Source organism: Lutra lutra, chromosome 17, assembly GCF_902655055.1.
Source record: "Lutra lutra chromosome 17, mLutLut1.2, whole genome shotgun sequence".
NCBI classification, from domain to species: domain Eukaryota; kingdom Metazoa; phylum Chordata; class Mammalia; order Carnivora; family Mustelidae; genus Lutra; species Lutra lutra.
In genome coordinates this window covers 923,274-935,650 of record NC_062294.1, presented here as the reverse complement: position 1 = coordinate 935,650, position 12,377 = coordinate 923,274, and the positions used below count along the sequence as shown (strand labels likewise).

Below are 12,377 nucleotides of genomic sequence, written 5' to 3'. Positions count from 1 at the left end.
TGGGTGGGTGAACAGATGAGTGGATGGGTGTTTGGGTGGATGGATGGATGGACGGATGGATGATGAGTGAATGTATGGATGGACCGGTAGATGGATGGGTGGGTGGGTCGGTGGGTGGATAATTGGATGGGTGGATGACTGGGTGCGTGGATGGATGGATAGATGGGAGGATGGACATGGGGCAGTCCCTGGCCTGGGCATCTGTCTCCCCTTGTCCTGCCCCTGACCCTTCTGGACATGGGTGTGTGGATGGACAGGTGAATGGATGAATGGATAGTAGATGGACAGATGGATGGGTAGATAGATGAATGATGGACAGGTGGATGGATGGATGGATGGATCGACAGGTGGATGGACAAAAAGGATGGATGGGTGGATGGATGGATATGTGGATGGATGGACAGGTGGATGGATGGATCAGTGCATGGATGGATGGGTAGGTGGATGGATGGATGGATCGACAGATGGATGGACAAAAAGGATGGATGCGTGGGTGGATGGATGGGTGGGTGGATAGGTGGTTGGGTGGACGGATGGATCAGTCCATGGGTGGATGGGTGGGTGAGTGGATGGATGGCCAGATAGATGACTGGTTAGAAGGGTTAGCTGATGTAATAAAAGAATTGAGAAACAATTGTAGTCTGGCTGGGGGGATGGGCAGAATAACGACCAGCATGCTGGCTATAGTAGGCTAGAACAGGCAGGACAGATGGAGAACAGTGAAGGGCCTTTGGTGTCATTTTGAAGATATGTTTCAGAAAATTGGCAAACAGAAATTTGGGCCTGTCCTGATCCCTTCCTACCATGTCATTGAGATGAAAGCAAACCAATACCTCCTAGCCCCTGGCCTGTCCGTCTCCCTCTGCTGCTGAACCTCTAGACGCCCTGATGAGTAGCTCCCTCTGTGGAGCGCATGGGGCAGTCCCTGGCCTGGGCACCTGCCTCCTCTCATCCTGTCCCTGACCCTTCTGGACCTCCAAGACTGTCTCCCAGTTTTCCTCTTTGCCCCTGGTAACACCCAAGGCTTCCCTTTGGTCGTGATGAGCTGTAGGGATGGGGACCCTCTATTCTGGTGGAGTCCGGGGTAGCCCAGCCTGTTCACACGTGGAGTAGGAGGCACTAATCTTTGTAGGGACACCCCCCCCCACCAAGACACCACCTGGGGATGGTGACATGTCCTAATGGGTCCACGGCAAGATGGGAAACAAGGAGATAGAGGAGTGGGTGGGAAAGGTTGAGGGGGTCAAACACTGGGAGGTGGGAGGGCCTAGGGGTGCCAGCCTCCTTCTCGTTGCCCCCCCCCCCCCGCCCCGTCTGCGCACTGTATGCGCCTGGGCTTGGGACGAGGGAGCTCTGGCTGCTGCCTGGCTGGCTGCCTCGCTCTGCCTTGCTGTGGTAGCCTGGGGCTCAGAATGGGAGATGAACCCTTTGAGCTTGATTTAGGGGGAGGGAGGCTCCATGAGCACCAGCGTCTCACTGAAGCTTTGAGTCACCTGTGTGTCTAACCCTGGCGCTGGCCGGTGGGAAGGAGACTGGCCAGTGGTTTACAAGCTTAGGAGGTAGCGGGGCACGAGGGTCTCTGAGCAGAGAGCAGGAGCCTAGATCCCCTTCTGCAGACCTCCTCTTTGCATAAGAAAGGCAGGCGCACACTCCAGCCCATCTCCTAATGGCAGAAACTCTGCCACGGCCCCTCCCCAAAGCTATCGATTCTGTGTTTGGTGCTGCTGTGAGGTCTTTGGCCGAATGGGGCCTGAGCACATGACGGACAGGAACACCAGCTCCCAAAACCTGGACTAGGCCCCAGTGCCCTGGGTGGGAGGAGCTTTGGGCATTGGCAGACACAGAGCTTCCCGGGACAGCTCCCGGTGGCTGGCGCGAAGCTTCAGCTTCCTCCCTGCAGGCCCCCTGCCCCAGCTGCTGTGCTCTCAGCCTGCAGGGGCTCCACTGTTGGCCTGCGATCTGATCGGTAGGCTCTCCATGCCGGGCTCCTGCAGTCCCCTGGGAGCTGGCTTCTTGATATGCGGGACATGGGTGGGGGAACAACACTGGGAAGACGGCCTTTCAGAGCGGGCTGGAGAGGGACCAGTTCCCAACAGCGACGGTGGGAGGGGCTGCCCCATCTCAGACCCCCGGGCCAGCTGACACACTACATTCCCTGATGCACCTGCTTGACCCTGAGGGGGGCCTTGTGAGGAGCGGGGAGACAGGCTGGCAGCGCATGCCAGTGGGCCCCAGGGGAGGGCTCCTGCACGCCTCGCCTCGGACCAGCAGCCTCAGCCTAGTCCTGACGTCGGGGACCTGGCTCATCTGGGTCTCAGCCCTGCTCACCCAGACCCCCAGGTTACTCAGGGCAGACACACTCTGGACACAACCTTGGGGAACCGAGTCCAAAAGCACCTGCCTCCAAGGTACACCACCCACACAGCTGTTTTCATAGGTTCGGCGCTTGCCAGAGAGAAAGACGGAAGCCTGGACGCACGGCAGGCGGGTCCAGAGTCTCATCGAGAGCCCAAATCCCACACCGGTCCTTGCTTTTCCGAAACCCATGGAAGCGGACCTTTGACAGGTGCCTGGCCCCGTGGCTCGAGCCCGGGGACATTTCCGGAGAAGGTAGGCCTGTCTCGACTTCGAGATTCGGGTTTACCATCAGGCAGGACTCGGGAAGGCCCATGGCTGTGGCTCCTGGATGGAACCCATCCTCCCAGGACTGAACGATGAACTCCTACAGCTCTGGGAGATCACAGCGATCACACAAACCCACTGCTCCCCGCAGGACCACAGTTTCGATTTCTTTGAAAATCTATTTTCTGAGATATCTGTGCTCCGGCGGTTTCTCTGTTTTTATTTGGCAAACAACCCTTCTCTGTCATCACCACCATGAACATCATGATTTGGACCTCTTCGAGAACTATATACATTCACATTAGCATATACTAGGACTTCCAGCCTCTTGGTGGGGCCCCCAAGAACCCCAGTTTCAGTAGCTGGTCACTCCCCATACTGCGGTCCTGGGAACCCCTCCCAGTGATGCGAGAAAACGCCAGACCGAGAGCCGCCGCAGGTCCACCTAAGGAGTCCCCGCACGAGGGCTTCCCTACTCTCTTACGTCCTCTGTGAGAGGGTTGGGGCAGCTGAGTGGGGTGAGGAGACGGGGCTGGGGGCCCCACAGCGGCACAGAAACGCGGGGCTCCCTGCGGCCGACCCAGCCTCCAGCAGGCCAGCGAGGGCATTCTCGTTTGCAACTTTCCTTCTATTTCTGCAACAGCGTGCAGAGCGGAGAGTGGGGACAGCAGACCCCAGGGCCGGGGTGGCGGCAGGCAGTCTCGTGGGGTGCAAGGGGAGGTAGAGGAGGAGAGACGGAGAAGCAGCGTTTCCAAGGCCCAGATGCCATCTCCTCGAGCTTTCAGAAGCAGTCAAGGATCAACCCAAAAGATTGTCACAGTTTGGTTTCAGAGTTATTCTCTCCTGGGAAGGACACGTTAGCGCTTTCCCACGCGTGGAAAACATGCAGCGTGATAAAGATTCACGGAGAGTGTGGGGACAGACGGGGGTGGCCCCTGCACGCACGTGGGCAGGGCGCCCTCCACCGCGGCAGAGAAACCCAAGGGACCTCTCGTTGAGCGAAACCCTCTAGATCCGGCGGTCCCCACACTCCAGACATGGAGTCAAAGCAAGAGAACAGGACGACACCTGAACAAATCCAAGAGTAGAGTAAAACCGTGGACAAAATACTTTGGCAGTGACAAAACCATTTTGGATTTTGATGTCTTGTGTTTGTTTTTTGGGTTTCCTTTGGAGCAGAGGTGTGTCCGGCGTCCTTGGCTAGCTAGCTGGCAAGGTAGCTTACAGGAATGGTTTTCCTTTCTTTTTTTTTTTTTTAAAAAAACTTTTTGGATTTCTACTTAAAGCCAAAGAGTTTAACATTAAAGGAAAAAAAACTCTGAAAAATGTTTCTTGAGTTGGAAATTGGAATCGTTCTTACTGTCTTCACCACATTGGCCCACGCCCTGGGAAGAGCTCCTGGGCCACGGCGGCTCCGACCTCACTGGAACATGTCCATTTTCTGTTTCCCTTTTTAATCACGAAGGGGACAAAACCCCCGTTTCCTTTGTCTACTTCTCAGTAGGTCTATTCCACAAACCCCCCAAAATTCTTCACTGAAAATATAAGCCACCAAACAGATTTCATCTTCAAGAGAAAGAGTACAAGGGTCACAGAGACAGAGACACAGGAGAGCGCGAGTGGGCGGTGGCCAGGCCGCTCTGTCGCGGGGGGTCTCTGAGGACACGCGGTCGTGCTGAGACCACCAGGTCGCTGAGGAAGTTGCGTTGATGCAGTCTTTGTTGGTTCTGTTTTCTTTTGGAGAGAAGCAGTAGCAGCAGTGGCTCCAGGGCCCAGGGGGGCTGGGGCCGGGCAGGGCCAGAGGGCTCGGCATCCGTGGGCCCCGGCCGGGTTGGGGACCCTTGGGCAGGGGGCGGGGGCGGGTCAGCGGGGCGCTGCGTCCAGGGGCCCAGGCGGGCCAGGCGAGCCGGGGCGGGAGGGCCCCGCAGAGCTGGCCTCGCTGGGGCTGGCGGCGCCCGTGGGCAGGCAGGGGCCCAGGCTGGCTGTGGCGTCGGGCGGTGCGGGTCCCGGGTCGGCCACGGCAGCCGAGGGGCCCTGCAGGCTCTGGCCGCACACGTGGTGGTGCTTCTCCCAGTCCCGGTGCTGGCAGAAGGCGCCACAGTAGCGCGCCGCGTTGCAGCCGCTGCACGTCTCGCTAGCCTTGCGCCCGCAGTTCCAGCAGCTCTGGGTGGGGAGGGGGGACATGGTCAGGGGGTGGCTAGGGGGCGGACGCTGGGTCCCATCCACCCAGGTGCCTGGCCTGGCCGACGGGGGTGGCACACACCGCAAACACACGCACTTGGTCTGGCCACGGCATCACAGAGCGAGAAGAGGACGGCCCTGACCAGTGACTCGCCACAGCTCGTGGGTGGCCTTCAGCAGCCACAGCCATGACCACGGCCACCTGGCTAGGCCGTTCTGGGGATCAGACTTGCACTACCGGGGCACACAATTCCAGCCAGCTGCAGTCAGGTTCATGTGGCATTTACAGGACTGTGGGTCCTCAGGAGGGAAGGCAGTCACACCCTGTCCTCTCTTCCAGGAAGCCCTCCCAGGTTAGCTGGGCTCCAACCCCAGAACATGGCGCCCTGGCTGGTTAAAGACTGCCAGGCTCCAGTGTGGGGTGCACGGCCAGGCCTGCCTCAGGCCATCGGGCATCTGCTCCCTTTCTGTGGGATGAGCAGTAACTTCAGCCGTGCACGTGAGCAAAAGGTGGGCAGGGATACCAGCAGGGACCCGAGCTGGCAGCCAGGCCGAGGGTCGGGGAGCCCATGCCTGCCCCAGGAGGAAGGCCCAGCATCTAGTCGGCCCCCAGAGCCTCTTGGGCCTCCGCGCTTGCTCCGCTCGGCCGCACCGTCCTCACTCGGCCCGGCGTGCCCCTGCCTCCGTCCTCACCGCCCCTTCCTCGCGGGGGCACTGCTCCCCCAGGTCCCTGCCTGGCTTGCTCTCACCTCCTCCAGGACTCTCTGCTCACATGTCCCTGCCCCAGCCCAGAGCAGTCCGCCTGCTCTACCGGCCTGCTCCTCCCGAGCTCAGTGTCTGCGGAAGCAGCCGCTGCAGACGCACGAGTTGACCCTCGGGGCCCGTCCGCACACACGCACACACCAGGGCTCTGGAGGTGTGTCCCTTCCAAAGGGCAGTTCCAGGAGCCCCTGGACAAGCTGTCTCCCTTCCCCTGACTCCTCTGACACGAGAGCCCTTTCTGGATGAGGACGAGAGGCACCCCGGCCCTTGCTCTCCTGGACCCCGCCCAGCCCCTGATACCCAGGCACAAGCAGGATGCTGGCGCTCACGCCCCTGCTGGGCACACATGTGGGCTGCAGCCAGGGAGGCGCTCCTTGTGCACCTGCGGTCTCCACTCGCCTGGTGCCCCTGCTGTCACTGGTTAGCCGGAACATGGGCGTCGGCCGGCCTAGGTTTGAATCCTGGCCCATGAGGCCTCCGGCGTGGCCTAGAGCAAGCCACCTAGCCCTGGAGCCTTCAGTGTCCGCATCCGCGCGATGGTGAGCCCCAGCTGCCCAAGGTCCTGAGGCTGGGAGGTGACACAGTGAGGGTTCGGGCCCTGGACCTGGAGGCTGGGGCCGGGGTGGGGGGCCGGCGGGCAGCCGTACCTCGCTGGAGTCCTCCTGCTGGTTGACGACGGTCAGGGCGTCCTCCGATGCCTGCCGCCGGGCTTCGGCCAAGGCACGCTCCATCTTGGCGCGCTCCGTGCTGATGAGCTCGTGGGCCTTCCGCTCCGCGTCCGACACGGCTTTCTGCAGCTCGGACATGGCCTGCCGCTTCACTTCATTCACCGCCTCCTCTGCAAACGACACGCGGGCTGTCCACACGCCGCCAGGCCCCGCCGGGCCTCCTTGCATTGTGTGCACCTGCGACCAGCACGCGTGTGGCAGACTGGTGTGGGAGCGTCTCCCAAGCCTGGCCCTTCGCTGCTGTTCCCAAACCTCAGAGTGTGGTGGCACTGCCCTGGGGGGCGTGGCCAAGCCCACCCTGACGTGGACCCCATGGGCATGAGAGAATGAACCCTGGAACCTCGGAACCCACGAGTTCCAAGCGACGCTGATGCTGCTGGTGCCGGCACCCACCTTGAGAACCAGAGCTATACTGGTCTGCCCCCTGGACGGTCTGCTTCTCCTGGGCTGTGCTGAAGCAGTCCAGGGTTGCCCGCTCTAGGGCTCTGCCTTGCTGTCACTCTGGAAGGCCTCTGTCACCCACCCATGCTGCCTCCGGCCTGCTCCCGCCTGAAGACAAGCCCGCCTGGAGCTGCGGCGTGAGCTCAGCTGTTTGGCTGAGCCCAGAGCGTCTGTTTGGGTTTCACGGTGCCTCCAGCCCTGGCAATGACCCAAGGCCGCTCAGGCCTGCCTCAGTTTACCTGACGGTGCTCTTCCTGCAGTGGTGTGCGGGGATGTGGGCAGGGATGAGCAGGGCTCAAGGAGCCTTCCGTGAGAGCCTTTGCATGCCGGGTATGGTGGGCTGCCAGCGGAGCTCGTGAGAGCTGCCTGCCCCCAGGTCACCCCGGGAGTGCCGTGCAGCTGTCGCCAAGTGTCTCCCAGGGGCAGATGGAGGCAGAGGGGACAGGCCAAGGGACATGAGGACCCCCTCCCACTGTCCAGGCCTGGGCCTCCCCCATCTTGCTCCAGGCAGCTGCTACCGTCTGTGGCCTCTCGGTCTCTGAGTCTGGGGAGGGGACACTCCCCTCTCTCCACTCTCAAGATTCTGAGACTCTCTCCCTCTGCCTTACACTTCCCCTTGAATCCATTCATGAACCAAAGCATCTCAGGGACCCTCTTGCTTTTCTCCCTGGGGGGCCCCCCAAGGGAGCCCCCGCCCCCTTTTTTTCCTCAAGCTGCCTTCTGGCTCCTACTTCTGCCCGGCCCTCCCCATAGTGTGTCCCCATGTGGCACGGGACTCTGTGCCACACCCAGAAGGCCACAGGCACCCCAGCTCTTTGTCTCCCCTACGTGTGTCTGTGCACACGCGCGTGTGTGCAAGACCCAGGGACCCAGTCGGTGCTGCTGAGCGGCACACTCGTTTGCCTGAAGGAGGCAGGTGGCCACTGTCCTACACTGAATACTATGTGCGCCCTGAGCCTTCCCACAGGGTCCGCAGAGCCCTGTGCGCCCCACGCTGACGGAAGCCCTTGCAGATGGCAGGGCACAGAGGGCAGGCCGGGTGCCCCCCCCCCCCCGCACTCACCAGCCTTCCTCCATATCTCCTCGGGCATGTAGCCAGAGAGGGTCCGAGGCATGAACTCCCGGTGGGCGTCTGCAACACAGGGACGTGAGTGTCACACACCGAACAGGCCACCCCCGGCCAGGTAAGGGGAACACAGTGTGTGTCCCTGCAGGGGGTCTCCTGGCACGCCCCTGGGTCGGAACCCTCTATCCGCTGCAGGGGGGGGCAGGGCACTGCCAGGAAGGAGGACACTCTGGGGCCCCTTGGCCTCGGCTGGGACCTGGGCCTCACTCGGTTTCCACCGTCACCTTCCCTGAGTCAGGGCTTCCAAGGCTTTGGGCTGTATCCTTATACCGTAGTGCCAGAATGGGGGTACCGGTCCTCGACGCCCCTGCCGTGCACCCCTGCCCCCCATGGTGCCCCCTCGCACGCACCTAGTAGAGACCCCTGTGCACCCGGGGAGCTGTTGAGGGCCCGGGCGGGGGTAGGTGCGGGGCCCTTCTTGGCATCCTCGCTGTCACTGCAGCGGCGGACCCAGTGGCTGAGCTCCTCCCGGTCGGCTTCTTGGCACTGGCGCAGCACCGTGAGTGAGCGCCGTGTCTTCTCGGCCATGTCCATGATGCAGTTCAGAAGCTGTGGGCGGGCAGGCGGGGGCAGGGAGCGTGTGGGGCTGGGGGGCTGCTCTGTGGGGGACGGCCACGGAACTTCTCCTACGCCCTGGGCCTGGGCCAGCCTGCCGGCCACGAGGGCCCGCCCCAGTGCGCTCCGGGCCACGGTGTGAAAACTGCCCCCTGCGGCCTGGAAAGGCGCGGCCTGGGGTGGGGGTGGTAGCCGCTCTTTCAACGCTCCAGGCTGTGCTCTGCCGGGTGAGAGCAGATGGGCCAGAGCTGCTCTGGGGGCCACACCTGCCTGGGCTCCCTTCCCACAAAGGAAGCAGGGGAGGGATGACCCTGAACACAGTGTGGAAGGGGTCCCAACCCCCAAGCCCCCTTTCTCCCAGAGGCAGAGGTGCTCCCTAGGGGCAGAGATGCGATGGTTCTGAGGGGCTGACCGGCCGGGCAAGTAGGCGCATAGCAAAGTGGGCCCACAGGGAGCCTGTCCCCGCCCCCCGCCCCCCCCAGCCCCAGGGCCCCACGGGCTGGGCGGAGCCCCAGGAGTCTCCGGGTGCTGGGCCTGGACACTCACGTTGTTGACATGCTTCCACTCCTCCGCCCACTCCCGCTCCGTGAGCCTGTGGTCGATCACCTCCTCCTGCCGGGACCCCTGTGCCGCTACAGGGTGTGCGGATGCTCAGTCCAGACCCCCATCCCAGGCCCCCCTGTCCCGCAGACCCCGCCCCTCATGCCCGGCAATGGTCTTTCCTGCGTCCCTTCCCCAGCCCCATGCCCTCCAGGCCCCGCCCTGTGCTCCCAAGCTCCGCCCCTCACCCCAGGATCTGTCCTTGGGCTCGGCTTTGCCCGCCTAAAGGAAGTGGAGAGGGTGAGGAGGAGGACCCTGAACACGGACCCTCTGTCCACTGCCTTTGGGGGGAGGTCAAGAACAGGCCTGGCCTCTGCTCCATGTTTGGGAGGAAGAGACGGGTTCCCATCCCTCAGTCCAGGCTGGGCCACCTCTCCCCCACCTCCCTGTCTCCAAACCGAGCGTATCTCCCTTTCCCTGCTGCAGCTGCCCATGAAGCTGCCTCAGGCCCCACTTTGATGGCCTTGTCCCTCCTCCAAACTGTCAGGGGTAACTGGCCGGTGCCCGGCTCCAGCCCGGCTTCAGCCCACGCTGCCCTACGCCCTGGCAGCCAGCTGGACTCCTACACACCCCTCAAAGCCCAGGTCCCAGGCCCCCTCCTCAACAGCCCCGAGCCCTTGGGAATTCATTCAGCCCCACAGGGATCTGCATGGGAAACAGTCCTGGCTGCTGCCCACTTCATTCTGTCCTGGGCAGGGCTGCTGAGTCTCCTGGGTCAAAGTCCAGTGGGACAAGAGGCTGGGCTCTGGCCCATCTGCTGGGTCCAAGGGGGCCCCCTGGGAGACAGGGAGGTCTGGGAAACCCTTGTTCTCTACAGGCCCCTTCTCCTCAGCGCTCCGTGTGCATTTCCCTACCCTGCTGACCTTCCAGGGTGTGAGAAGGCTCTCCGGAGGGTCACGGGCGGGGAGGGCCCCCCAAGGTGGCTTCTACCGTCGCTCCCATCCAACAGACGAGAACACCGAGGCTGGCTTGGGGTGTGACTGCCCAAGACCCCCCAAGCTCAGCCCGAGCCTCAAGTGTGCCCTCAGCTACTGGCCGGCAGAGCTCCAGCGACTGAAACAACGGCGTGTCCTCCCTGCTTCCCAGCGGGGGTGAGGCACAGCCCTGAACCAACGCAGCAGTGCCTGCCTGTCCTCGTGCTGTTCCTGACAGCTCAGAGGCTCTGGGCCGCATGCTGCGTTGGGTGCTCCCATCTCGGGGCCCCGAGCCTATGCCCGGTAACCCAGGGCTGGCCGGGGCTGCCCGGCCTGGGCTCTCACTGTTTAGGTCTTTTCCAGTCCCTGAGGATCCTCTAGCCTCCCCAAACCTGAAATGCCTCTTCAAAGTGCTGCGGGAATGAGAGTGAGAGGTGGCGGCCCCAGCCTGCCGTCCACCACCCGGCCCTGCCACCCGAGGAACCAGGGCCTGTGCCCACACCCCAACCAAAATAGTGGCTTAGATGTGCCTGACAGCTGGAGTTTATTTTTGCATTAGCAGAAGCGGGTGGGAATTAGCACCTGCCCGACCGGCTGCAGGGAGCCAGACGCTGTCACCTGCTGCCTGGGCCCAGGCCCTGGAAACTTCCGCAGGGTGAGGGTGGGGAGATGGCCTTGTACAGGGCGAGGCCTCTGCTGACCCTGCCTCTGGGCCCCCCAAGGGCGCCCTGGGACTCTCTGGGGCAGGTGTTTCCAGGCTGTTCCCCAGGACGCTGGGGGCCCTGGGGTGTGGGCTGGTTCTCTTCATCTCTTAGTCCTCAACACAGAGGGGGTCAGAAGGTCAGGCAGGTAGGACGAGAAGACTTTGGGCACATGCACTGGGTTTTCTGGGTCTCCTCATCTGTGATGTGGGCCTGCCCTCCGGTCAGTGCCAGGCCTTCCCCTGTGCCAGGCCCCGTGTGAGGTCTCCTCACGCCGCCCGGAGGGGAGGGACGCCTGCAGGCTGACAGAGGACGAGACTGAGCCTGGGAGGTCAGAGGATGCATGGGGGCTGCAGGGTGGGAGCTGGTGCCTCTCCGAGGCTCCCTCTGTCCCCCGAGAGCGGACTCCTGCACGTCCCTCCCTCACGCACTGGGATCTGGTATGTGGGCCTCACTCTCCCACTCAGAGAGCTGGACACGCCCTGTGTCGTCAGTGGTACTCGGAGAGGGCTCGTGAGTCTTAGGGGGCATTTGCTTTCTCTCGGGATCCTGGGCCCAGAGGGTGGGAGTCCCTGGAAGTGGACTCACACGCCCAGCCTGCCTAACAGGGTCTCCTGCTGGCCGGCCGGGACCCCAGCCTCCTGCTGACCCGCGGGACCCACAACCCCCAGGCAGCACATCCTGTGTGGACCTGGCCAGCAGCCAACGACCTTCTAGGTTCCTATAGAGGGAATGCCTGGTCCCAGGGGGCAGGCAGCTCTGCAACCACACCCCTTCCCGCCAGGGGAGGGAGGCCCCCCCACCCATCAGGGATGTCAGACCCCCAAGACAGAGGGCTGGGAAAGATGGCCCTCGCTAAGGCCAGGGGCACGCCCCACTCCAATCCTCCCCCACACCTGGACTCCCCCACACCTCAGCATCCTTCCTGGACAGACAAGGCCCAGAGGCATCTGCCTATCTCTCACCTCGGCTCTGTGTCACTCCCCAGCCCGTGCAGGCCCACATGGGCCACCCGTGCTCTGCTCACCGAGCTGCCGATGGCGCTCCCGCAGCTCCCGGGGGTCAGGGTGGCGGTAGGAGTCGCGGAAGTGGTGGGCCATGGCCATGTCCTCCAGGCGGTAGTGCGGGGGCGGCGTGGGGTGGGGCAGCCCGTTGCTGGGGCTGTAGCGCTGGGCGGGGCTCAGGGTGCACGGCCGTTTGCTGAGGTGGTCGGGGTGCAGTGGGTCACGGTCTGACCCATTGTCTTTGGTCCTGACCCAAAGAGCAGGTGAGGTCACAGACCACAAACCGTGGACAGAACCCCGGGCAGGAGGGGTGAAAGAGAGACAGGCACGGGTAGGGAGAAGGAGAAAGAGCCACAGGGCAGAGACAGATGCACAAGGAGAGAGACAAGGCCCAGCCCAGCCCCCCGACTCTCCCTCCTCCTGTGGGGCTCGTGCCAGCTTCCACTGCCCACTGGTATCTGGGCTCCTGGGGCCGCGGTCAGGGAGCCTGAGCCTCTGCTGAGGGCCTAGGAAGACAGCCACGCATTCTCCAGTGGCCAGACAAGCGTCTGGCATTGTGGCCCCCACTGAGGGCCAACCCAGCCACCTGGAGACCTCAGGTGCCTGGACTCTCGTGTCCACCTGTAGCCCAAAGCAAAGAGCCAGGCCGTTCCCGGCGCACGGACTCCCTCCTGAACACTCCCTTGTCCTCTCAGGGGCCCCCCGAGTCGCTGGGTTGCCAAGCCCCAGACCCCATCCCTCTG

The 12,377-nt window shown here is 62.9% G+C and overlaps 1 protein-coding gene across 7 annotated transcripts in view; it reads right to left on the bottom strand.

Moving 5' to 3' along the window:
- Window positions 1–441: 441 nt before the first annotated feature.
- The window catches only part of CBFA2T3 (CBFA2/RUNX1 partner transcriptional co-repressor 3), an 80,246-nt gene continuing 68,310 nt past the window's right edge, over window positions 442–12,377 (bottom strand). For 6 of the 7 annotated variants that reach the window (XM_047710096.1, XM_047710098.1, XM_047710103.1 and 3 more), the window contains 6 exons: window positions 11,658–11,881; window positions 8,962–9,047; window positions 8,211–8,409; window positions 7,798–7,866; window positions 6,213–6,403; window positions 442–4,785 (listed from right to left, as the gene is read on the bottom strand). In XM_047710096.1, coding sequence (XP_047566052.1) covers window positions 4,486–4,785; window positions 6,213–6,403; window positions 7,798–7,866; window positions 8,211–8,409; window positions 8,962–9,047; window positions 11,658–11,881 — 1,069 coding nt within the window. In that variant the 3' untranslated portion in view covers window positions 442–4,485. The remainder of the gene's footprint in view (window positions 4,786–6,212; window positions 6,404–7,797; window positions 7,867–8,210; window positions 8,410–8,961; window positions 9,048–11,657; window positions 11,882–12,377) is intronic. The other variant, XM_047710097.1, reaches the window with a different exon arrangement.